A 26,040-nucleotide genomic window follows, 5' to 3' on the forward strand; every position below is an offset into this window, starting at 1 on the left:
ATTGCACAGAAATTGGTTTGCAATTAGAATGTACTAGATCCTTGGAAAGTTTGTTACATTCAGTGTTTTAAGCATTACTTTGTAATCTCATTTATTTATGCTGTTTATTTGAGCTACTCGTGAAGCTAACATGTTTTGCCTTGCTACCATCCAAATAATATAAACTTGTCTTTGAGCATCAATCACAATGGTTACAAATTGCGGAAAGATGTTTTTATTATATTTGGTCTAACTATACTTAATTCAGTGTCTCTTCATGTAAAAATTAGTTATTTATAGAGTATATATATATATATATATATATATATATATATATATATGGGTTTAGCAGCCCGTTGCTGATTTAATCATCTCAACTGCAGCCTCCCCTAATAGGCCATGGCAACTTAGAATATTTACTGTAAATGCTGGATAGTTCTTAAGGGGCAACACTTGGTAAATTTATTGTGTAAACATGCTACAATAGTTCTCTCAGAGCCTGATGTGATTCTAGGAAAAGCCTTTTCTTGGCACCCAAACTGGCTTTCACAAATGTTAAAACGGAGCAGATCTTAGTAATTATCTAGCATTCCAGTCCTTTCGTTTCTTGTACATTTGAGATTTCTGTAATAGTCTTGGAACATTTCAGAATTCTTTCTTTTCATTTTTTTTTTTTTAAACTATTTTTCTCTTGCCTGTCTGACAAGGATTGGATCTGGAATATACGATGAGGAGACAGCTCCAGGAGAGGTGACGGGATGAAATTTAACACCTAGACTGTTTGCTTCAGGACAGTATTGGGGAGCCTGCTCCGGACTGGAGGCGTGTGCAGGCATGCTGTGCAGCGTGTGTGCTTAGGTTAGAGCAGCCCTTCATCGCGGAGGAAACGTTTGGCTTAGTAGGATTTTAGGATTAGCTTTGAAGAAGTTGAGACTGCCTTTTGGAATGAGGCACATCGGATTAGGTTACAATTTCAATTCTGTTCGCTCAGCCTCCTGAAAGGGCTAAAGGGAGGTGGGGGAGGGAGGGAAAGAAATGTCTTTATAAGCTGGTGAAATGAAAAGAATGTTGAACTCGAGTCGGAAACCAACTTGTGAGTTCTCCCGTGCCGAATCAGGCAGGACCCTGCACTTCCAGACGTCCCGCCTGCAAGACGTACGTGCATCTACTCCATTCCTCTCTCCTGTCAGAATGCTCCCGTCCCCTCTCTTCCGTTTAAACCCCAAACTTCAAATCTCCTACCCTCCATCTTTCTTCTTCCGTTCAGGCAACCAAGCAAGCCCCCCACCGTCTCCACTTTTCCACTCGCATTTCCTCCTCAACTGACCGCCCTTGATATTCAGCCTCACCTTGTAACCACACCCACTTCACTTGTGACCTCATTGTTGAGTCCGTTAGACTTTTTTCCATCTTTACCTTGATTGACCCCACTGCAGTATTTCACGTGATTGGCAGTTCTTCCTAAAAGCATTTTCTACCCTAAGTGTTGAACGCCGCGCTCTCCTGTGTTTTCTCCTGGTTGCCAGAACATCCATCAGGTTTCTGTCCTGGAAACATTTAACACTCTCTCTGGGAAATTTCAATTACTCTCATAGCTTCACTTCCCATATATGTGTGCAAATTACTTTCAAATCTCAGCCTCCTACTGTGGTTTCTTGCCTGCGTTCCAGTCCCTGAAGTCCAACTACCTATCAAGTGTTTCAGCTTCTTGGATAATTGCCAGAAGCCGCAAGCCTGTCCAACGCCCCTCCCCCCAGGCTCCTGCATCAGAAGCTTGGTGTCCAGCTCGACTTGGTGATTCTTACTTCTGCCCAACCCTCTCCTCCATCCATCCATTTAATACCCTTTAGTCCACCCATTTATTTACCTTTGTTCAGGCAACTATCAGTTCTTGCCTGGAATATTGTTCTCTGTGTAGCCAGAGAGGGTTTTCTCAAGTGCAGCTCTGATTGTGCAGTGTTGTGTCTCCGTTGCCCTCAGGGGTCCGGTGGCGTATGGGTCTCCTTTCATCTCCCCGTTTCTCTAGCCGGCTCTCTCATGGTGCAACCAGACAAACTCAGCTACATTAAGTGCCTTACCCGTGGTTTGCTCTTTCACCCCTGGAGCTTTTCAGGTGATGTCCCATTAGCTTGAAAGGCCGCACCTTTTTGGTGACTGCCTTAGTTCTTTGGGTCTCAGCTTAGATGTCACCTCATCTGGAAAGCTTTTCTTGGTCCCCTTGGACGGAATCAGTCCTCTTCCACAGCAGCATGTACTGCCTTTATCCTGACCCTTGGCGCTGTGTGAAGGGTGCCTCCAGTCTCTCTCGTCAGACACTTTATGCTTTTTTTCCTCCCTTCAGCTCTCATCCAGAGAGTGTCTGGGGGCTTGTTTCCCCAGCTCCTGGTAAGCCGATAAATATTTGTTGAAGGAATGAATCATGAATATGTGCTGATTTGGAGGACCTAACCACTTGTAACCTTAACTTCCTCTTCTGTAAAATGGGAGTAATATGTGCTCTAGTGACCACACAGTGTCCTGTGTTGTTGGTATCTACAGGGAACTGTATGTGAGGTGACGTGCAGCCTCCAACCCTTTTGGGCTTGAGATGAGACAGAAATATGAAATTGTAAGGGATTTGAAATTGTATTTGGCTGAGAAGAATTGCTTACTTCCACCAGGCCAGAAGTGATTGGAAAAGTCTGATTTTGGTGGATTACCCGGTGAAATGCTGCTGTGCAGTGTGACAGTATGACAGTAAATGTTGTGAACCAGTGAACTGTGAAGCTATACTTCATTTCAATACTGTAATCATGCCTTAAAAACAAATATATATGTGTATAGAGTAAGTGAGGGAATAAACACATTCTGCCAACCGCAGGACAGCAGTTACCTTAGTGTTATTTATAACCAGTACAATTATTATTTTGGTAGAGTTTGGAGAAAATATTTTAGGAGTAAATCCAACTGGCGTAAATTAAAATTTATGTCAAGCTCGTTCACTGCTACTTTTTTTAGATGGCCTTTTTTGGCTTCAGTAATTGTTTCTGACCTTTCTTCCTGTCCTCAGTTCTCATCTAAAAAATCTTTACTAAGAGAAGTATTTTGTATGGAGTTCCATGTTGAAGATATTCAGTAGCTTTGTTTTCAAGATTCAAAAACCTAGTTCCAGCCATGCTAGTTATTCAGTAGCCAGCTTCTTTATCTCTCTAATGCATATATATGTTTTTTACTAATACTAATCCAGTATCCATTTTCAGTGGTTTTTAATTTTTTCAATAATTTGTTATAATCTGATCTTAAGTCAAATAATTTACAAAATTTTGACAAATATTCAGTAAAAACTTATTAAAAATATTATTATTCAAAACCCTACAATCTGCTGAACGTTACTTTAGCTATTTAAAAAAAAATAGTTAAAGCAGCCATATTTTAAAAAGTGGTTGTTATAGATATTCTATACAAAGAAACCGGTAAAAAATTGATCACTTCCTGAAGTTGGTGTCACTGCTCTGTTATGAGCAGGTTCTGGCTGTCCTTTGAAATCACACACTCTTTGAGGATAGGTTCTGTGTCTGTGGGTTATTTTATCTCCCGTGGTGTGTAGCACTGTGCCCTGCACGGTGTCTTCGGAGTCACCGATTGGAGCAGGTCTCCTCGGATCGTCACTTGCACTTACGGAAAGGGCCCTTGTGAGTCCTGAATACATAGGGGCTGAAGTCTAGGTTCGGGCGTTAACTAGTTTTCTGACCACAGGAATCCTTTTACCTTCCCAGTCTCCATGTTCTCAACCGTGAAGTCAGGAAGATGAGCTTGTCAGTATCGTTAACCTGATGATCTCCTGCGAGCTATGAGCCCTTCCCTAGACAAACAGACAAATACACAGACTTTTATATACGATTTTAGGAGTCACCTACCTCCTGACGTTCTTCCTTGGTTGCTCTAGGGGTTATCCACGAACCTCAAATTAGGATCCCTTCGGCAAGATAATACCTGAAGTCATTCTTACAGATCAGACGTTCTGCAGTTATGTGATCTGATGGTAAATAAAAAAGTAAAAGTTGCCTGTACTTGTTCAAATCTTGAGAACTACAAGGTGATCTATGATAATTGTTTGTAGTCATTTGCTCGTTTGCTGCCTGATATTCCTACACATCAAGAAATCATTACTGAACTTTTTATATAGAAAGATCATAAAGCAGAGAAGATTTTACTTAATTATGGAGCTCAAATGCCATCCAGACGAACTCTACAAGACCTTTTGAGATTCTTCCTGGGTGTAGATGTGGTCCAGTTCCTGTCTACAAGTTGGGAGAAGCCTGGGGTTTTGGAGCCTGGCAGACCTGGGTTTGAATTTTGGTACCATCACCTACTAGCAGTGTGGCTTTGTGAGGAATAAACTTCCAGCTTTATTTTACTTAGGTTTAGAATGGAAATAATAATAATGTTCACCAGTTGGGTTCTTTTGAACGTTAAATAAGAGGCTATGTATATAGCACAGTACATAGCAGACATTGGTCTCTGTTTCCTCTCTGTGTCCTAGAGTTTTAAAAATTAAATTTTGCTTTAAAAAAGCTCACCAAAATGAAAGGTTCTTGTTATATAGACATTATAAGTCACAACATACGAATATGTATTTTTCATTTTCATTTTGAAGTGATTTTAGACTTACAGAAAAATTGGAGAAATAGTGTGGAGTTATATATACCCTCCACCCTACTTCGTAATATGGACATCTTACATAACCATGGGGCGTGGTCAAAACGGGGGCATTAACAGTGATACAGTACTATTAACAGATCTTCGGTCTTTAGAATAATTTAACCGGTTGTCCCACTAATGTCCCTTTTCTAGTCTTACACTCAATCTAGGATCCCACTTTGCATTCAGTTGTCATGCCTCCTTCGTCTCCTCCAATCTGTATGACAGTTTCCCAGTCTTTGTCCTTCGTGATGTTAACGCTTTTGAAGATTATTGGTTATTTGGTAGAATGTCCTGCAGTTAGGATTTGTCTGAGGTTTCCTCATGATTCGATTCAGGTTATTCATTTTTGGTAGGGATATCACAGAAGAGATGTTATGCCCCTCCCAGTGCATCATATCAGGAGGTACATGATGTTAACGTGACTCCTTCTTGGTGATGTTAACCTGGAATACTTGGTTGAGGTGGCGTCTGCCAGGTTTCTCCACTGTGAATTGCTATTTTCCCTTTGTAACTGTGTCTTGTGGGGAGATGCTTTGAGACTGCAAATGATCCTACTTCTCATCACAATTTTACCCACCAATTTGAACATCCATTCTTTACTCTTGCCTGCAACAGTTATTACTGTAGTATTTGCTTAATGGTGACTTTCTGCTTCCCTTACTTATTTTACATTTATTAATTGGAACTCATTGTAAGGATGAGCTCAATTTTTTATTTAGAGTTAAATGGACTTATGAATATTTATCCAGTGAGTTAGAACCCATGACTATTGTTATTCATTTTTTTGCTCAATTTGTCCTAGATTTGGCCTTTGGGAGCCCCTTTAAGTGGATGCTTGTTTCCTTTCAACATACCCCATTTTTGAGCACTTCCTTGCTTTCTGGTGTCACACTTTGCTCCTGGGTCATCTTGTATTTTCCCTGCCCCCAGCCCTGCAATTAGCCGTTTCTCCAAGGAGTCTGATTCCTTTTATTGAGAATGATAGAAAACGTATATTTTTAAGAGACTCTCTATATATGTATTTTGATTATGACTTAGCATGGGAAACTTTAATTGGGAAAATAGAATGTGGGTGGAAAAAAGCAACAAGGCTCAAAGTGGCTTCTCAGTTATCTAGTGTGAGGTAATGATGTATTTGGCAATTAATATATTTTTTGTTACATGCTTTTGGAATTAGAATAAGCCAAAGCTTGTGAAATCTATCCAATTTTTGCAGGGAATATTCAAGAGATGTTTTGCAAAATATGAAGGAAAAGGATACGCACAGGCAGGTGTTTTCAGGAAAATTATGTACTGCGTAATGTTTACAGTTGACCAAGAGAAAGTGAAAATACTCAGCTCCTATTTTACTTCTCCAAGGAAAGTGAAACCAACATCACTAAGGGGGAATGGATGCCCAAGAAAGAGGGCAAGTCCCTAAGAAAGGGTCTAGCTCGTGTAAATAAGTTCCCTTTCCGTCTTTACATGGGGCTAAAGGAGCTTGCAGGTATATTAATCCTGGAAAATGAGGTGCGACCCAATATTCTACTTGTCTAAAAGGAGAAAGTTGGGAAGACTGAAAATTTCAGTCAGGTAATGTTATTCTGACCTTCTTGGGCCTATTTCAGAGAACAGATTGTTGAGTAACTTGGTTCTGAGCAATAGGAAGAAGAACTTAGTGAAAGCTAAGAACAGCGGATTCCACGTAAATCTGATTTTCTTTTGTTCGCAGGGTACTTGGCGGTGGGTAGAATAACACCACAGATAGAGTGACTGGGTTTCAGCCTGACTTTTGACAGACTCTCTCTGCTAATACTGTTTTGTACAGGATAGCACAAAAGGTCCTGGGTGAAATACTGATTTTATAGCTGACTTGGGGCTCATTGCTGTGTCGGAGAGAAAGCTTCCATTTTGGATCAGATTTTACCCAACATTTCTATATCAATGACTTGATTATAGGGAAAGAAGCTGGGAGGGATTTTACAAGGTAAATCTTAGTAAGTGCAGAGCTTTTCATTTAGGTTTTAAAAAATCAAGTGCACACATATGTGGGGCAGGTAGGCTGTAGCTTCCTTATGTGGAACACAGGCCGGCTGTATTGACTATCTTAATACAACCCATCCTTCTTTACGGCTCCCAAGATAGCACTCACATCAAGGAAGCTAAGGCCCTTTGATTGGGAACCGTATCTAGTTAGTGGTTCTCAAAACTTGAGTGTGGTGTGCATCAGAACCTCCTGGGGGCTTGTTAAAATACTCATGCTGGGTCCCACCCACAGTTTCTCATTCATTGGCTCTAGGATCAACCTGATAATTTGCTTTTCTTACAAGTCTACACTTTGAGCATTACTGGTTTACCCTTTGTGGCAGTGAAATCCCCTAAAGCCCATTTATTTATACAGTAAAAGTGTTTTTCTTGCATGTGCAGAGTTTGTTACGGGTTTGAGCAGTTCCCTGGGGCAGCTGTCCTTCCGCTGGTGTCCTTCCATGTATGTCATCGGCCACAACAAGTCATGTGACCAAACACAATTGAAGTGTTTTCCTCAGTGTGCCCCAAAGAGGGGGGATAACAAGTAATGTTTATCACACAGAACAGTGGCTCCTGAATCTGAAATGATGTGCTCAGGTTCTTATTGCACCGATTTAAGATGGATACTGACATCCTAGCACTCAGAGGAGGATAACCAGGATGGTGAGAGTCTGGGGTGCACGGGAGCTTTGAGAGCTGTCTTCAGATACCTGTCTCCTCCATGTAAGGACGAGTGCATGTTAATTCTAGGGGAGCTGGAGCAGTGTGTAGATGAAATACCTGCCTACCTGTCATTGGGATTATTCAGGCAGTGGCCAGATGTCCCCCTGCAAGGGATGGAATAGAAAGGCTGCCATTCAACTCGTACTGGAATTAAATGAAAGCACCTGTAGTGATACATGCAGTGGTGCCATAGCAACCAGGAGGTGGGCATTTACATCCAGTCACGGTCTGAAGTCACTCCTAAAACCAGCCATCACTCTAGAGAAAGCATTATCTTTTCACAGTTGATGTAATTTGTAGATTGAAGCAGAACATCCAGAAAGAAGTCACGTGGCTACCAGTGGAGCAGTGAGTCCAACACAGTGACTGCAAATTAGAATCACCTAGAGAGCTACCATCCCAGCACACACGTGCTCCCGAGGCCAATTTCATTGGCACCGCTGGCGCTGGGAGCTGGCATCAGCATTTTTAAGCTCCCAGGTGGTTCTGGTGTGTAGCCAGGGTCGAGAACACTGGTTGTCACCAGGGATCTGCCGTGGACCTTTCCTCCTTGCTGTGGCCCTCACTCATCTGAAGCACACACTTTCTTGGTCTGCGGTGCAGCAAAGGCTGACCCCAAGTGCATTTGTTTACGAGACACCGCCTAATGATCGCCACCTGATGATTGCTGTTGGGGAGGAATACATGTGACACAACTCATGGAAAGTCCAGCGTTAGTGAGAGAGGAGCAGTTGGGCCCAGAGTCTCTGACATAATTTAATGCCTAATTATAAATTGTTTTAGAGTGTCTCAATGTTTGTTTTCAACAAGTTTGTAAACCCTTTAAGATAAGTCCACAGAGCTTATCTCCTGCTTTTGCCGTACTGGGTACAGGAGACTTGGAATACTTGCTAATATTTAGTGTTTTCTGTTCTGAAATATACTTCAGCATACATACTCAGAGATGTAGGTGAAAGAAAGGGCAGTGGCAGAAAAGGAAAATGGGAGAATGAAATGATGAAAGAGTCTGAGAGATTAGCAGAGCTATTTGATGTGAGTCTGCTGTCACGTGCCTTTTTGACGGTGAGTTTCTTATGTTTTATATATATTCTGTCTCTCTCTCCCTGTGTGTGTGTGTGTGTATGTATTTTTTTTTTTAAAGCACCCACCCAACTTGGATCCTAGTCATGCGTATAAAATTTATGGTAGGGCATATTTTTTCCCCTTAATCTGGCACTTCTTTAGAGAAAATTGTGAAATAAAATATTACATCTCCTTTTTGTTTGTCTTCCTACTTTACCGTGGTGATGACCATTAGTTAGGGGTATGAAAATATTGTTCAGATCGCACAGTGAATTTGCCAGATGGCTTCATTTTCATTCTTTTAGCATTAGTTAGAGCTCATTCTGTTTTCATTAAGCCTGTATCGTTTGGGAATATGGAAAGGTGTTTTATTTAATCTCAATGTAGGAAGAGAATAGATTTTTATCCTTCTAAAACTTATCTTTTAGCTATGGTGATATTAACTCTGCCAAAATCATATTACCCTAGCAACAGGTGAAGAAAAATCAGTTTCTCATCTTTCTGACTTAGAACTTTTTGTGATTTCTCAAGGTTTTATGAGAAATGTATTTAAATCGGTTGCACGTTCTGCCTACTCCTGGCCGGTTGTAAGAGAAGGATGGCTTCTCACTTGGTTCTATGTTTGGCATCAGATGTGAATCCAAGAGTTAAAAGGCACATAAGTTAGAGTTTGTGCATTAATGCTTTGTGCTAGAAATGTACTTCATTGCTAGTTTTATGACACTTATTTTTAATTTTGGCCACTGAAATTGATATTTCATTAGTATACTTCAATCTATTATTATAATTTGTATTTTATTATAATTTCATGTTTTAAATTTTATAATGTTTTAATATATTTATATTTCATATATTTGTAATTAAAATTTATAATTATACTTTAGTATATTTTATTCTATTAGATATTTTATTAGTATAGTTTACTATATATAGTTTTATAAGTTTTCTATGTGATTTAATGAAAAACTTTTTTTGTAAAAATGATGTTGTAAACTTAGTTTGAAGCATATTAAAATACATATCTATTGATGATTTTAGTAAATTCTGCTAAATTGGAAGGTGGAATGGCAATGATGAGGACAGGGATCAAGGGGTTGCCATATGGCATGCACTATTTATTATCTCGTTTATCCCTGAAACAGGCTCATGAGGTAGACGCTGTTACTAATCCCATTTTACAGACGGAAAGGAGGCTTGGGGGAAAGGTTAAGTAATTTATTACTGCAGTTTCTAAGCTTGTAGGTGGCAGAAGTGAGATTCCAGCCATGACTCCTCAAGCACTGTGCTGAAGGGCTACTCTTTGGAGAGTAGAAAAGCTTGGTATTAGAAAAATTGCTTAATTTTAGCCTCATTGAATTTTTCAATGGAGATATGGAACAGTTCGTGAATATATGACTTTCCATCCATCGTCACTTTCCTTTAGGCGTTCAGTCTTGGTTAAAGTTGGTACCATCCTTGCATGAACATGTGTTTGTAGTTTTGGAAGAATGTTGAGTGTATCGGTCTTATTCCTCAGCTGGGAACTGATGTTTTACTGGAGTGAGTCAGTTCTGGTTATTAGCGCTGCAGCGTCATTAACACGTAGATCTTCCGGTGGGGTCGTGGGGTGCTTTGAGGGGCCTGTATTTCTTAGACTGCCTGGGATGTGTTTGGGGGCTGAGGGGATTGTAGCCAAGAGTGGGCTTCCTGGGAGACAGAGGGTCTTCCTGCAGAAAGAGGGTTTCAGAAATCTGGAGAAATACACAAGAGAGAGGCCCCTGCCTGACTCCAGGCATTATCTTAAATCCGAGGGTCTCGAGGGAGAGAGTATAATCAGAATCAGAGTTTTGTCTGATGGTCTGGTTGTGGGCGGTTGAGGTGTGGAGAAGCGGGTGGGACCTGGGCAGGCAGATTCCTCAAGGTAATGATACCTTCACACTCACCCACGCTCCTCCTACGTTCCTCCCCTTTCTTTGCCCCTTGAAGTTCTGCTCTGAAGGAATTAATTTAGTTGACAGCTGAGGGATAAGCTTTTTAGGGTATTCAGCTCTTAATGCTGAGAGTTTATAAAAGCTGCCTAACGGGAAGATGAGAGTGGAGAAGAACTTCAATTTAGGAGTTAATATATTTTTTTAAATAGGTAGAAAACAGCAAGTTTTTTCTTCGGCATTTCCTTCCATTTAAAAAATTTACTTTAAAAATTGCTTCCTTGATAATAGTTTATAATTTATTTCAGTTAAACTATTTTAGCAGGCCGGTTTTATATTTGACTCCTGAAGAACTTGGGAAGCCCCGCCTTCCCAGTTCTGTGCACTGAAATAAAGTTAAAGGTGTAGAGAAGGAGCTGTGAGATTTGGCACTCTAGGTTCAAAGAAGTGAGTGACCAATTTCCGCCTCTGAAATTTACTGTGACTGTTCCATGAGGGGCAGAAAATAAAGAAAAATAAAACCTTTCAAGAGAGATTAATAAGTTATTTTGAAAATGTGACTCAAATAAGACTATAAAATAGTCCAAATTTTGGTTTTAACCAAAGAGATCTTTTTCAGGTTCTTATGAAGATTTGCTCTTAGGTGTGAAACGTTTATATCTAGTCCAATGTCTATTGCAGCCATTTTAGGAGACATTTTTCTGAAAACTCACCAGAGGTTTTTTTTTACAAACAAGGTTGAAGGATTTGAAATATATATTTATATATAGCCAGTTATCTGGTCTAAAGAAAAGGTCCTTACTTTCTCTATTAACTCCATTTATTGTCATGGTGTGCACATTTTCTGATTATACTGTATGACAGGACATGTTATTGCACATTCCATAACCCAAAATCGAGGGACGTGCAATAAAATTAATAACATGAAGTAGTAGGCAAATTTGTTAAGTCCAAGTAATCAGGTCAGTAGGCCTGTTTCCGAAAGTCTGTTAGGATTTAGGGACTGGTGGGGCTAGAGCTGGGCTGCTAGCGGTCCCAGTGGGGGGTCCCCGACAGAATCAGTTGCCATGTGATGAGAAGCCGAGAGATTAGACCCACCAGCAGACAGTAGAGCTTTGTGGTAGATCCCCAAACAGCTGCCAGTGCCTCTCTTGGCAATACAAGTCTGTCTGTCGTGGGTGGCCCCTCCCTGGTGTTTAAGGAGGAGTCCTGAAACCATGGCCATCTCCCCCCGCCTTCTCCACACCCACTCCACCATGCCTTTTCTTGTGGTTCCTGCAATATGGAGCTGTTGTAGTCCCTTCACACACACCATATTCCTCCTTGTCTTTGCCACTTCAGCTCCCTTTGCCTGGAAGTCCATTTCCTTGCCTCCTTGCCTGGTTAACTCCCATTTGGATTCAGCTAGTCTTGGTCAGCAGGAGTGCCCCTGTCCCCACTGCACCCCCTCTGTATTCTTCTACACGCCTCTGACCACCGTTATCCTAACGCCCATCTTGCGGGCGTCCTCTCTATTTTTTCTGTCTTCTTCAACAGATTGTAATCTCAAGGGCAGGGAGATCCAGGTGAGTAAACGCAGGTGCTCAGTCAGTGCTGGGGAAGGAATTCTTCACTGTGCTGTGGCCTTCCGTGGTGTGCGGTCAGTTAGGCGTCTGGACCCTCATTGTGCCCGGTCACTCTCACTCCTTTTTGTAACCATAGATTGCACCTGGAGTTTTACCTGGCCACTTGGCAGATGCAAACCTTTGGCCAGAATTACTGGCCAAAAGGGAGTGAATCAGTGTGGGCTCATTTAAACAAGTGTTAGAAAATCACCTAAAAAATCATGACGCTCCAGAGACCAGGTTGTATCCTTGCACTTGAAGTGCGGCTCGTCTGGTCCTCTTCTCTGAGAAGTCAGTCGCCTGCGAGGTGTGCACACAGCGCCTGGTTAGAGCTGGGTGCTTAGCACCCCCGTGACTAAGATGTTTACAGACACTCCGGCATCTGCAGTGCATTGCCCACCAGGGCTGCTGTTAGTTTGGAGTCACTTCCTCCCTGGTCTTTTCCTGTTTATCTCTCGAGGCTTGGGAGGTAGAGGTTCCCTTGACGCTGGGCTGGCGCTGTTGCCAGACAGGAGAAATACGAGACTTGGGCCGTCTCCATCTGTTTTGGGTGACTGTACCGGCACTTGCTAGCTTAAGAACATTTCTTATTAAAAACATTGCCTGCAGCCAGGGACTTACTTCGCTCTCTGTCCCAGATGGGCAGTTTTCCTTCTCTCGCTTCCACTGCCCCAGACTGATGTCCCCCGACATCAGGATTGCAGGGCGTTTTTCAGAATTGAACCCTGTACCAAAGGCTGCCTTTGAACGCAGGAGTCCTTCTCTCGGCCTCAAGGTTGGGGTGTGGGTTTTTAAGCAGTCACCCCAAGTAAAGAGTGAGAACAACCTCTTGTTTGGCTGGAGAAGAGCCAGAGCCCAGGGAGAGACTGGAGTGAGGAGGAGGATTCTGTTTAATTTGTTAATTCAGCAAGTCCACGTCAATGCCCAGTATGTGCTACACACAGAGCTGCAAATGAAAAGAGTTGGAAGGGTTGTTCAAGGGAGGAGGGAATCCGCGAGTTATAGCTTTTCTTCGTCTTCACTCAGCCAAGTAAGTGCAAAACTGGAACCAACACCAACAAGACAAGAAACACAGAAGAGCCTTTCAGGAGCTGTCTGACGTTTGTTCTCACACAGGGTGTAGACTGGCTTCCCGGGAACTCACCCCCATGTCCCATGTGCCCCACCCCCAGATCTGACGGTTGCTTATGCCCACCAGCAGTGCCTTGTTAACATGGTTTATTGAGGCAGCTGGGAAAGCTAATAGATGACATGGGATGAAGGAGAAAATAAGCCGTCATCAGTCAATTTTAATGTTAGTGTTTTTGATATTTGTGCTTGCTCATTACTTCTTAGAGTGATCTACAGATTTCCTACAGATCATCTGATAACAACATAAAAACAGTGATTATCTTTAAAAGGAATAACTAGTTCCTTTTTTTCTTTTGATTTGTGGAAATAATCTTAGATTCTACTTAGGTCTTCAGACAGTATATTTTAATTTTTTATTCTGTAGTAATACTTGTCCTTTTCTTTTATAAAATAGTGATTGTAGGGAAAAATCTTTCACAACAACCCCTGTCCTATTTAGATTGTTTTTTAATTACAAAGGGCCAGCCCTGGTGAGCTAGTGGTTAAGTTCAGCGTGCTCTACTTTGGCAGCCCGGGTTCGGTTCCTGGGCACAGACCTACACCACTCCTCTGTCAGTGGCCATGCTGTGGTGGTGGTTCACATACGACAACAGGAAGATTGGCAACAGATGTTAGCACAGGGCAAACCTTCCTTGGCAAAAAAAAGAAGAAAAAGGCAAAAAGTTGTATTAAAAATCAAATTAGAAGGAAAACATTCTATATATTCCTTCCAGTGGTCCCTTGTTAAGCACTAGATTCTCTGGGAGCAGAAATAATAGAGAACTAACGTGTTGCCCATCTGTAGGCATACATTTTAGGAACCAAGAGGGCTTAGAAGATAGGAGAGACCCTCATATGTAGAAGAAGTGGGATGAAACTGAACCAGACCCAGAAGAATTTGGCAGCAGAGATTTTTTTCATACTTGTGTGGTCTTTGATTCCTGAATGTCGTAGAGTCAGTGAAATACAGTGGCGCACGGCCCACAGCACCTGTCAGGTGTGTTTTTCTCCTTGTGAATTGTGAAGGAGAGAGCACAGTGATGAATCAGGATTTACTGTGTGAGGGCCTTTTCTGGAGTGCAGGCAGGAGGGAAGAGACCTGGGGTCTGTTCAGGGTCTGTCGCGGGACCCCCAAAGCTCTGCTGAATGTCACCACTGGTCTGCGGGGGTAGATGCAGAGGTCCCAGGCTGGCAAGTGCCCGTGGTAACCTCGTGACGCCCTGGTAGGCATCTCTAAGTTTCATCGTCGTGATTCTGGCCTTTCTTTCAGCACTTTGCTTTTCCTGTTGCCTGAGTGTCTGATGGCTCTGAGCACAGAGTCAGGGGGTGGACGTGTTTCTTTCCCGTCTGCTCTGGGTTTGGCATTTTGTTATTCTGCATTTATCTCAGTTCCGTGTCTTATTTTTTCAGTTGTACGATGTCATTGGCAAACCAGATGGTCTCATAACTGGAGAGTTAGGAGACTGGTTTTATTTATTGTTGTTTTAAAGAAGCATAGCAACAAGCACATACTTGTCTTTGCAAACACTGTTCATTTCAGAGTTGTCACCTCAGTAATCTAGACATGGCACAGTGGCATTGGCAGAACTCAAGACATGCTGAGCATGTCCCATGAGAAAGAAACCCTTCTCCTTACTTTATAGTTACGACTAGTTTTTACCTAGAAGGGTGACCTACTTTGTTAAATAGATTTGGTTCTGAGTGATTGAGACTTGGCTCTCTTTTCTGTAGAATGTGAGGCAGTGGTCTAAGGGTCAGCAAACTGGGGGTCACAGGCCAGCCACCTGTTTCATAGCATAGCCATACCCCTTAGTTTACGTGTCATTGTCCACGGTGGCTTTTGAACTACAAGGTGGAGCTGAGTAGGTGCAACAGTGACTTCATGGCCTGGAAAGCCTAAAATATTTACAGTCTGGCCCTTTACAGAAAAAGTCTGCCAACCTCCGGTCTAAATTTATTCTCTGTGTTTAAATATTTCCCTCAACCACTCAGTTCCAATTTGTAGAAACTTGGATGGTTTAGTAGTTAAAAATTATTTTTCTTGGTGCTTTCACACGTATGTAGATTGCGTTTCCTGTACTGCGCTCTCTGAATGCTCATTTATTTGTATGTTCTGAGATATGGTGAGACTGGAACTGGAAAATCTCGCTAGTGTCCTAGATAGTAAATTTTTTCAGTAAGGACTTTAGAATTTATGACCCACAGTATTCCAAACTTCAGGGGAAGCCTCCTTGCTGGTGTAAAAGACCAGTTTCTAAGAGAGCATGGGTGGTTTGGGTAAGCAGGTTTATTTCTTATGATTTATCATCTGTAACTGTAGGTAGTATTTACATAAAGGGAGCAAAAGCTTTCCAGTTTTGTGGGTACATACTGACTATATTCGGATCTAACGTAAATAGATGAATAAACTTAAATACCTAGGAAACGTTAGTTTTATTTACCCTGGTGAAAAGTTTCAAGAATGCTTAGAGTGAAATTATACCTTTTATTTATTTAATAGGTGTGCTAATGGTGTTACATATTTCTTTACTGAATTTCTTTTTTTTAAGTCAACTTTATTGAGTAATAATTTATAGGTAGTCTTAGTACATTTCTATTCTGCAGAAAAGCTAATTTGTTTTCTAGGAGACATATTAGACTATAGATTTTTAAAACCTGTTCAGGTTATCAATCTGTGCTATTTCTTTCTTTTTTTTAAGTCTTTGGTTTGTCTGGGTACTTGTGTGTTACAGGAATAATGTGCAATTCTGAAGCCATTGAGAAGAGGTCGTCCATTCATACCTTGGGAATGTTGAACTTTTAACCATGTTTGTTCTTCTGTATGCACCTTTCTTTTATTCTATAAACATTTATCAAATTGCATAGTATTTGTTATGGGAGAGTACAAATAAAGTGTAAAGTATAATTCTTGCCCTGCAGATGCTTACAGTTGGGTAGAAAAAGAAAGCAAAAATATTTTAAAAGCTAAAACTAGTATGAGCTGGGTGTAAAACAAGAGTCTTAGAGGAATCACAAGATGGTATATAATTAAATATTGAATGAAAGGTGCTTTCAATTCAGGTTTCAGCTCAGTACTTGTTGAGGCCCTGTGAATAGAGTGAGCAATAATAAAATGTAGTCCAGCCTTTAAAGAGGTCACAGGAAGATATAATGGAATTAAAAATTAAAATTGCTTGTGATGCATGGAAGAGAAGAATTGGATTTATATTTAAGGAGCAAGGAAGTGGAGATTCGAACACCACTGTTTCATGGGGTATTGGCAGGGTTTGGGAGATGCCAGGAAAGGCTTCACAGAAGAAATACTACCCACAGAGGTATTCGGAGAATGCACAAGAGGAATTCGCCCTATGTACAGAGCAGAAAGAAGAGCATGTATACAGTAGAAACCAGCATGACAAGCTAAGTGACTGTCAACGAGTAGTTCTGGAGCGTGATGTGCTCGAAAAGGTATGAAGGCAGATTGGGATTGGTGAGGTAGGCAAGTCCAAAGGCCCTCCTCTCTGAAGCTACTGAGAACACCAGATGGGTTTTAGGCAGAAGAGTGACACACTGACATGTGGGTTTCTCATGTTTTGCTCTGGTAGCTGTGGGATATGGGTGGAAAAGGAGAGGCTGGCGGCTGGAGAGGTCAGGAAGGCCCACCAGGGAACTGAGAGGTAAGCAGCCCAGAGGGGTGGATTGGGCCTCAAGGAGAGGCAAGGCTGTCTCAGAACAAGGGTGGAAGGTATCGTTGTCTTCAGAAGATTTGAGTTTGAGTTGCTTTGAATGGAAAGTTTATAAAGTCCTTGGAGACAGAGTCAAAATGATGGGTTGAGGATTAGATTGTGGGCAGTCTCAAAAGCCAAGAAGTTTGGACCTTGCCTTACACATAAGGAGAGATGGTGAGATGAAAACCCCTTTGCTTCTGAACACATATACACTGTCCTCTCCCATTACAAGGGGTAACTCTCTGTCCCTCCGTTTATAGCTCTGTCCAGTCCCTTCTTGGCCACTGGAGGATGTCACAACAATACTTGTCCCCTCTCTCCTGCACCTTAGCTTTTCCCAGATCGTTCTCAAAATCATAAAGCTGCCACAGTACCTCTTAGGGTAACAAAACAACCTGCCTAACCCTGCTTCCTCTACTACCTTTTTTCTCTGCCTCCCTTTACAACAAATCTCCCTGAAACCGTTTTCCATCCTTGTACCCCCTGCTTTTCTCCTCCCATTTAGGCTTTTGTCTTACCACTCCACCGAAACCACTCTTGTCGAGCTCCCTGGTGACTTCCATGTCATCAAGCCCAGGGGTCTTGGCTTTCTCAGTTGTCATCTTACTTGACCTGTCTGAAGCACTTGTCTGCTAGGTCCTTCTTAGTGCTTTCTTTTGCTAGGCTTCCAGGATACTATTTTCTCTTGGTTCTCATCCTGCCTCACTGATAGCTCTTCTGTCTTTCCCATCTTTCTAGCCTGTAAATGTTGATGTGTTCATTTATTCTCAGGAAGTTCTCATCCAGGCCAATGACTTTAAAAGCCATCTAGATCCTAATGACTCGCAGGTTTATATATCTGGTCTGGCCCTCTCCCCTGAGTTCCAGACTTGAATCTAACTAGCTATTTAGCAGCTCTACTTAGATCTCCAGTGAGCTTCTCGAATTTAATATAGCCAAAACCTAACTCTTGATTCCTCTCCTTTCCTAAACCTGCTTCTTCCCTACTTTCCCAGTTAGTGACTGGGAACTATTCTACCAGGTGCCCAGTCCAAAGAATTTGGAGTGATACTTAACCCCTCCTTTTCTCTCCTTTGTCACCCACGTTCAGCCCATCCACAAATCCTGCTGGCTCTCTTCCTTTGAGATATATACCAAATCTAGCCGTTTATCATCACCTTTACTTTCCAAGCCCGGGGCATGTAATCTGTCCCCTGGATCATTACAGACAGCCTGTGCCTTGGTTCCCTGCTTCCACACTTGGCAGCCAGAATGACCCATCTGAAATATGCCGATCATCTTAACTCCTCTGCTCACACCCTGGAGTGTCCTGCCGCTGTGCTCATGGACGATCCAGAGCCCTCACCGTGGTCTACAAGACCCTCTAGTCTGCTCTCTGGTCTTGCCTACCGTTCTCCCCTGCCCTCATGTGTAGAACACTGCAGAAGGGATGTGATTGGGCAATTCCCTGGGGAAACACAAATGGCTCAGGAATGTATGGATCGATGTCCAACATCACTGAGCATTGAGGAAAAACAAAATGAAGTGCAGCGTAGTATTTTACCTATCACGTTGGCAAAGTTGAAGAGCGATAATCCAGGGTTGAAGACTCTTGAATCAGCACCCATTTAGATCTGTGGTGTCCTTTGTGAGGACAGTTTGGCAAGAAGTGTCAAAGAACCTTAAGATTTTTGGCAATTTCTAAACTACAAAGACTACTTTCAGGAATTTATACAAAGGAAATAATTGGTTGACTACAAAAATTTTTGTCTGTAATTACTGAAAAGTTGAAACAATCTAAATCATTAATAGAAGATAGTTAAATTATGGTCCACTTATACAATAGAATAGTATGGTGTATTAAGAAGAATGTAGAACCATCAAGATACGCGTAGCTGTGTGTTATACAAGTGAAAGTACATCATGTTCGAAATCAATATGTATAATATAGATTCACTCTTCTAAATACACATGAATATGTATATTCAGAAAAGAAATGGGAAGGCTGTATAGCTGGAAGTTGACTCTGGTTACTTCAATTGGTGAGATTAGAAGTAGTCTTTAATTTCTCTTTTATTTTGTAATGAGCATTTGTTACTTTTATAATTGGAAACAATTAGAGAAAGAAAAGGCTGCAGAAGAAATGAAGGCGGTAGCATCTAGATGTACCGTATATATTTCACTTTGAAATGGAAGCTGCCGGGCAGGAATTCCTTCGATTTCCTGGTCCCTTCCTCACCCACCCGCTGCTGACCGTACTAAGCATTGCACCTGTCTCTGGAGGGGGCCTTATCTCCACCCCTCAGGAAGCCTTGTTCTTCCTCCCGTCTGAGTGCCTCCCTGCTCACTGGCTCATTGCTCGCCTCTGTCCTCAGCATGTTCATTTTTACAGGCTCCTATCAGTATTTAAACAGGCTCGTGTCTCAGCCTTCTTCCAAAACAAGCAATGCGTGCTCTATGTCCAGCACTTTATTCTAAATTTGTTACTCTGTGATTACTTTGTAGAACTTGCTCATATTTTTCCAGTAGATCATTGTGTATTCAGTTATTCTTTCCTTTATTCATTCACACAATAAATATTTACTCAGTATTTTCTGTATGCTGAATGCCAGGAATATAGAGATGAAAGATTCACAGCTTCTATTTTTGGGGCGCTTACAGGGAAGTGAAATGTGTCCTGAAATAAAAATAAAATGCCAAAAACTTGGGGCCAGCCCCGTGGCATAGTGGTTAAGTTTGTGTGCTCCACTTCGGTGGCCTGGGTTTGTGGGTTTGGATCCCGGGTGTGAGCCTATACCACTCGTCAGCCGTGCTGTGGCAGCAACCTACATATAAAGTGGAGGAAGATTGGCACAGATCTTAGGTCAGGGCTCATCTTCCTCAGCAAAACAAAAACAACAAAAACTTTTAGAGTTCAGACTTTTTCTTTGGAGGAAGAGGTACACTGTATAAGTAGGTGTTTTATCTGCTAATTGAAAATTTTTTACCTTAATATCGTTAGTCATTAGAGAAATGCAAATTAAAACCACAGTGAAAGACCACTAGCCACCCTTTAGAATGGCTACAATAAAATAAAATAAAATGGTCAGACAATGTGCTGGGGAGGTTGCAGAGCAATTAAGAACTCATATCCGTTGATGATGAAAATGCAAAGTATAGCCGTTCTGGAAAACAGTTTGACAGTTTATTATTTAATTTACTATATCACTTAGTAATCCCATTCCTGGGTACTTACCCAAGAGAAATAAGATCATATCTTCACACCGAAACCTATATGTGATTGTTTATAGTGGCTTTAAAATTCATAATTTTCAAAAACTGGAAACAACCTAGATGTCCTCCGCCTGGTAAGTGGGTAAACTGGAGTATATCCATAGCGCAGACTACTACTCGGCAGCGAAAGGGGTGGCCTGCCGGGCCACAGGGCAGCGTGGAGGAAATGCACGGCTGTCAGGCCGAGTGAAAGAGCCAGCCTCAGAAAACTCCCTGCTATGCCATATAGCTCCCTTTCTATGACAGATAGAGCAAAACTAGAGGGTGGAAAACAGATCAGGTTGCCACGAGCAGGGTTTAGGAAGCGGGCTTGATTATAAAGGGGCTCATGGGGATTTTAGGGCGTGGTGGAACCGTTCTGTGTCTTGATTGTAGTGGCAGTTAGTAAGCATTTGTCAAAGCTCATAGAACTATACATTAAAAAGAGCAAATCTTACGTTTTTGTAAATTATACCTCAGTAAAGCTGACTTAGAATTTTTTTGAGGCAACAGAAAAAAAATTTTTTTGATATGTACTATATTCACACGGTTCAGAAATCCCAACATTATGAAGCACTACAATGAAAAGCCACGTTGCTACCCTTGGGCCTCATAATCACTAAGTTTCTTATGTATCTCTGTGCAGGTATCGTCATAGATGGTTCTCATTTTTACATCTTTCTAACGCAGCTTATTAATATTATTTTCTGCACCCGTTCTTTCTGCATACCATATGTATTATAGTTCTTTTCACATCAGTGCATTGAGATCTTCCATTCTTTTCTACAGCTGCGTGACAAGAATATTGTTGTATGTGAGGGCATATGCTTTATTTAACCAATTCTTATGTGACGGACCCAGATTTTTTCCCATCTTTTCCCGTTATGCACAGTGCTGCAGTGAATAACCTTGTACAGTCGGTTTTGCTATAACACTGTTGAAAACACAAATTTGTTCCAATGCAGTAGATGTATCAGGAAACAATTGGAGCATGACTTGAAGCCCGAGTTTGCTCACATATGATTTCATCCCTCAGAAACACTAGGTTAGCACAGAAGACTGTGGATGGAGTTGTGTAGGAACCTACACAAAACACACTCATACACACACCTCACACTTCCACCAGCGACCTCATCTCCCCATGGGTTGAGTAACGTCACACCGGTCCACACCTGGTGTTACAACTTCCCTCCTACCCTCCAATTTCAGATAACCCTCCTGCCACCACTTCACAAAAACTCAACAAGCCACAACCCTCTGATGCCCAGTTCCACAGGCAAACTGCAGGTCTTTTTCAAGGTAAACTTTATCTATGTATTTCTTAATCATTTAACATGCATAAAACCATGCTACTGTTTTTATTAAATGTGTCACTGACGGACTTGTTGAGTGTTAGGCCCCTGACTTCATTTTTACTGGAAGCCCTGAGGTTTTATTGCCTGATTTTGCATCATGCAGTGGTACATAAACACGTTATATATATGTTGTGTTATAGCAGGACTGTGCCATATGTGGGTATATCTGTAGAATAGATTCCCAAGTGAAAGGGTCCAGAGTTTGAGGAGTTAAATTCTGGGGATTGCTGCTATGATATAGTTGGTTTGGTTTTTTCTTTTGTATAAAGAACGTTATGATAGAGCTGAAGAGTGTGTGTGAGCATGGTTTGGGAATAATTCCACTCCCTTTAATCTTAGACTTGTGGGTGTTTCTGGATGTGTGATGGCCATTAAGGAGGCCCTTTGCATGTTGGTGCAAGGCAGATACCTCCTGGAGGCGGGGATCTCAGGAGAAGCTGGAGACGATGTGTGAAGTTGTGACGATTCTCCCTCTGACTTCTTCGAAATCCCCTGACACAGAAAGAGCCTTTCAAGCCAAGAGACAAGAAGGGACTGGTTGTCAGAATGGGAAATGTCTGATTGTGAGAGAGCCCATGCATTCCAAGACACATTCACCAAGTGTCATCCAAGTGCTTTCCGAGGCATTTTAGATCACGCAGCTCAGCCTAGAGCCCATGGCTAGGGCATTCAGAGCAGAGGAATTTGGTAAGAGGAACCAGTGCTTGCTTTCTTAGAGGATGTGAAGATCAAGGAAAAATTGGAGATTAGGGAGAAAGTTTAGGAAGTGTTCCCAAGTGTTTGTTTTATTTGATATTTTATCTAAAGTTTTACAAAACTTTTCAGACCCTGCCAGCTTAATAGTTCACTCTTTCTTTAGTAAAGAGTGCTATTTGAAAGCAAACAATAATTCATAACAGAATAGAAAAATATATTTCTTTTCTGATTTTAGGTAAATATGAAGTCTACTCAAGGCGCTGATTCCCTCGAGATCAGCTTACACTGCATTGGCCCCAGAAGGAAATAAATGACCTTGAAAGCCTTGAAAACATTGATGATAGGCTTTACATTTTCTTAATGCTGTTTTTTCCATTTTCATGTGATTTATAAAAATTGCCTTCTGTCTCATAAAGTAGTATCAACTATCATAATATTGAAAATATAAGTTATGAAAATCAGTAAAGCACGTTTAAATAAGTTAGTATTTAAAATTTAACAAAGAAGAAAGTCACTTGTTTTGTTAGCCAATGTGAACATGGCAGGTTTGAAATGGAAACTGGTGTTTAAACCTGTAATTTTCTTGTCGTCAGTGATTTTGAAACTCTGCTCCATTGTTTTGGGATTGCACAGTTCATTTCTGCATTTTTTATAAAGATGTTGAAAAAGAAGGAATATCTTACACATTGTTGACTCTTTTTGAAAATAGTAATTATTGATTCAGCTAAACTGCTCTTCATTTAATTTATTATCTACTGAGGATTTCTTTATTGATATTTCTCTTAAAACTTTGATTTTATATTAATATAACTACAGCATAACAAGAAATAGAATATTAAATCCTTCATCTTAGAAAATCCACTTCATGTTTCTCTGAGGCCTCTTGCCCTATTATGTGGCTGGAAAGATAAATTTCTGTTCTCTACGTCCTTTATGATTATTTGCTACAACTCTCTTGCTTTTAGAAAGATGTCTTGTGCGTGGACTCTTCCAGGTGATCTTAACCTTGTCCATCTTTTATGCACAAAATTCCACGGGAATTAGAATTAATAGATATTTAAATACCTTTATTGAAGCATAGCAGAAATATTCATGGCTGACTATTATTTTCTTAAAGCTTTATTCTCAAGAGACCTCTTATTCATTCTATGGCTACATAAGTGCTAATCCGGGAGACTGGGGATGGTCTGTTTTATGCAGTCAACAGTTTTCTGAGGGAGTACCTTTGGGAGAAGGGGCACTGTGTCTCAGAGGCACTACCTGGTTATTGGCTTTGTTCTCCCTCTTTTTTCCCAGAGACGACTCTTATAATCTGGGGTATCTGTGCATGGATCCCAGAGGCGATGTGCTTAGGAAAACAATAAAAGCAACCGTAGGATTTTGGTCTTTAACTTGGAGAAGCAGCACACTCCTTTGCCCTTGTCTAGATTCAAGACCCTTTGAACGCCTGCTAGACTGATTTGCTTTATAAAAGACAGTACTTTCTACTCTTTTAGTTGAAACTTGGTTATGTAACTTTACTATTATTAATAAAAGAACTTTTATTGAGGATGTCTCTGTGTCCCAGGCACCCTTTCGTCCCCCCGTCCCCCAGCACCCTCTGAGGAAGGCGCTGTGGTGACGCCCACCCTACAGTCTGGGGGCTGGGTGTCTGTGGAGGTTGGGAAGCTTTCCCCTGTCACATGATCTGTGAGCAGTGGAGGCAAGGAGACAAGTCCCAGCCCGTCTCTGGGACTCCAGAGCCAAACTCTCAACCACTTAAACAGATTTTCCTAGAAGGACACATTTGTCAGGTGATCAGTGTAAAAATAATTATAAAAATCTTTATCATTTCTTTATCACTTAGCTCACAGTTGCTTGTCTCTTATTGCCAAAAATAGGAATGCTATTTCGCATGAGAACTTACTTCTACTTCAGCCTTGTTTTTCATGAGGGTTGAGCCAAATTTTGTTCCATTCATGAGGCTGACAGTTCTTTCTTGATTGAATTTCCTTGTGATGTGACATTATTTAATTCCAGACTGCAGTGCACATCATCACCAAAGAATTTGTTTTAAAGTTAACCCACTAATTTTACTTCAAAGGTTCCACATGGGAATCTGTTGAATTAACATAATTATGTCTTAGCAATAGCTAAAGAGGGAAACTTTTAACTTTGATTTTATATCTCTCGATAGCTTTCTCTCGCACTCTCTCGCTGAGTTCCCCCCTACCCCGTATACAAATGCGCTCACACACCCAACATACACCACCAGGCAATCTCCATAAAGTGGTTTCAAACTTTTTTGTTCTTGAGATAACCAAATGATGTTATTTAAAACGAAAGACCTTCTGGCAAACTCTTTCCTCATAGAAGGAATAATTACTTAATCATTAGGGGGAAAAGTTAAAATGTTTAAAATTAGCCAGAGATTTAATTTAAAATGGCACATTGGCAAGCTTACATATGCTTTCTAGATATAACACTAACTCATTGGGTGTTTACTGAAGAATTATGTTTTCGTATGTTATCTGCTTTTTTAAAAATAACATTTCTATCTCTTGCAAAGAAAATTTAGGTAATGTTTTCTCTTCAAATATCTGGGTGTTTGTGTTGAATCAAAAATGTAAGTGTTTTTGAGAAAAAAAAAAATACATAATTTTTTACTCTTCTGATAAAGTTTACCCCGTTCTCTAGAAAGTAGCCCCTTCACGATTACCCCAGCCCTACCCTCCCTTTTTGTTACATTTTAAAAAGAACCTTCTAGTTTGGTTACTGTGTTGTTAAATAAGCATGATTAACTTAAGCTATCATGAAAGACTTCTTAGTTTTTAAAGCGTTTCTGGTTTTGTTCTCTCAGTGACTTTCTCTCTCCTTTCTCCTGATAAAGCAAATGAAGAAGCACCCTTGCCGCCAGTGTGACAAATCCTTCAGCTCCTCGCACAGCCTGTGCCGTCACAACCGGATCAAGCACAAAGGCATCAGGAAAGTTTATACCTGCTCGTAAGTCGTAGTTTCTAATGTGGAAGCACAGTGAAAGGAGTAAGCTGGAACTTCTCCAAGGTTTTTCGTATTTTGCCATTACTTTCTGCTCCACATCCTCTGCTCCAGTTTATAGATTTTGTTTCTTAAATATATTCTGTTTTGACATACAGTTTCTTGGTTGTAATGCTTAAAAATACTAAAGTAAAACGGAGCAGTTTCTTGCATACCCTGTGTACATTCCTATGTTCTTATCTGTTATCCAGGCGTATGTATTTTATTACTGAGAATTTTGGAGAAGTGATTGATTTCCAGGTGCTTTTTGGTCTCTATACACACAGTGAGTTGCCAGCATCGGCGGGCTGATTTGGCTGGTTGATTTACTCCGTGGTTTGGAGCAGGCCCTGACAGAGCCCGGTCATGGAGTCAGTCCTAGGCTAGACCATTTGCCCCTTGGCTGCAGCCCACCACCTAATGCAGAGCAGCCTTTTCTCAGCACACACTGTTGGACCGTCATAGCACTCAGTGCATGGTCGTGTGTGACTTCTTTGTGTATTTGAAGATTAGAACTTGTTATATTATGGTTAGTGAAAAAGCTTTATCACCCATTCAACTAGAACATGCCGAAAGTGAGTTGATATAACAAGGTCACTTACTTTAAGGCGCTTCTCATAAAAGAGAGAGGACTAAAAGACCCAGAAGTCATGTGGCCAGTGTGTAGCGTGTGACCATGATGAAAGCAGGGCTCCGTGTACCATGTGGTCAGGAGGCGGTGAAGCTTGGCTGTTAGATCAGTGGGGTTTTACTGTGTCTTGGTTGGTTAGGGAAAATTTCTTGGGTAGGAAAATAGGGATGTAGACTCTCCTTCAATGACATTGAAGCTGGGAGTGATTCCGATGAGATGAGAACATTCCGTAAATAAAGTCTGTATGTTGAGACCACACTGAAAGCATCAGAGAATTTAGAAGGAAGCCCAGGACCGAGCAGATGAGAAGGAAGTCTGGCGAGGCCTAAC

The 26,040-nt window shown here is 41.2% G+C and overlaps 1 protein-coding gene across 25 annotated transcripts in view; it reads left to right on the top strand.

Annotated features, from left to right (window-relative positions):
- ZNF532 (zinc finger protein 532) overlaps positions 1–26,040 on the top strand; it is a 108,195-nt gene that overhangs the window by 77,091 nt on the left and 5,064 nt on the right. For 11 of the 25 annotated variants that reach the window (XM_070275797.1, XM_070275790.1, XM_070275798.1 and 8 more), the window contains one exon: positions 24,934–25,046. In XM_070275797.1, the coding sequence (XP_070131898.1) occupies positions 24,934–25,046 (113 nt within the window). Of the gene's footprint in view, positions 1–21,222; positions 21,313–22,299; positions 25,047–26,040 lie in introns of all 25 variants that reach the window. The other 14 variants (XM_070275788.1, XM_023647889.2, XM_023647890.2 and 11 more) reach the window with 4 other exon arrangements.

The sequence above is a fragment of the Equus caballus genome, chromosome 8 (genome assembly GCF_041296265.1).
Source record: "Equus caballus isolate H_3958 breed thoroughbred chromosome 8, TB-T2T, whole genome shotgun sequence".
Classification (NCBI taxonomy): Eukaryota; Metazoa; Chordata; class Mammalia; order Perissodactyla; family Equidae; genus Equus; species Equus caballus.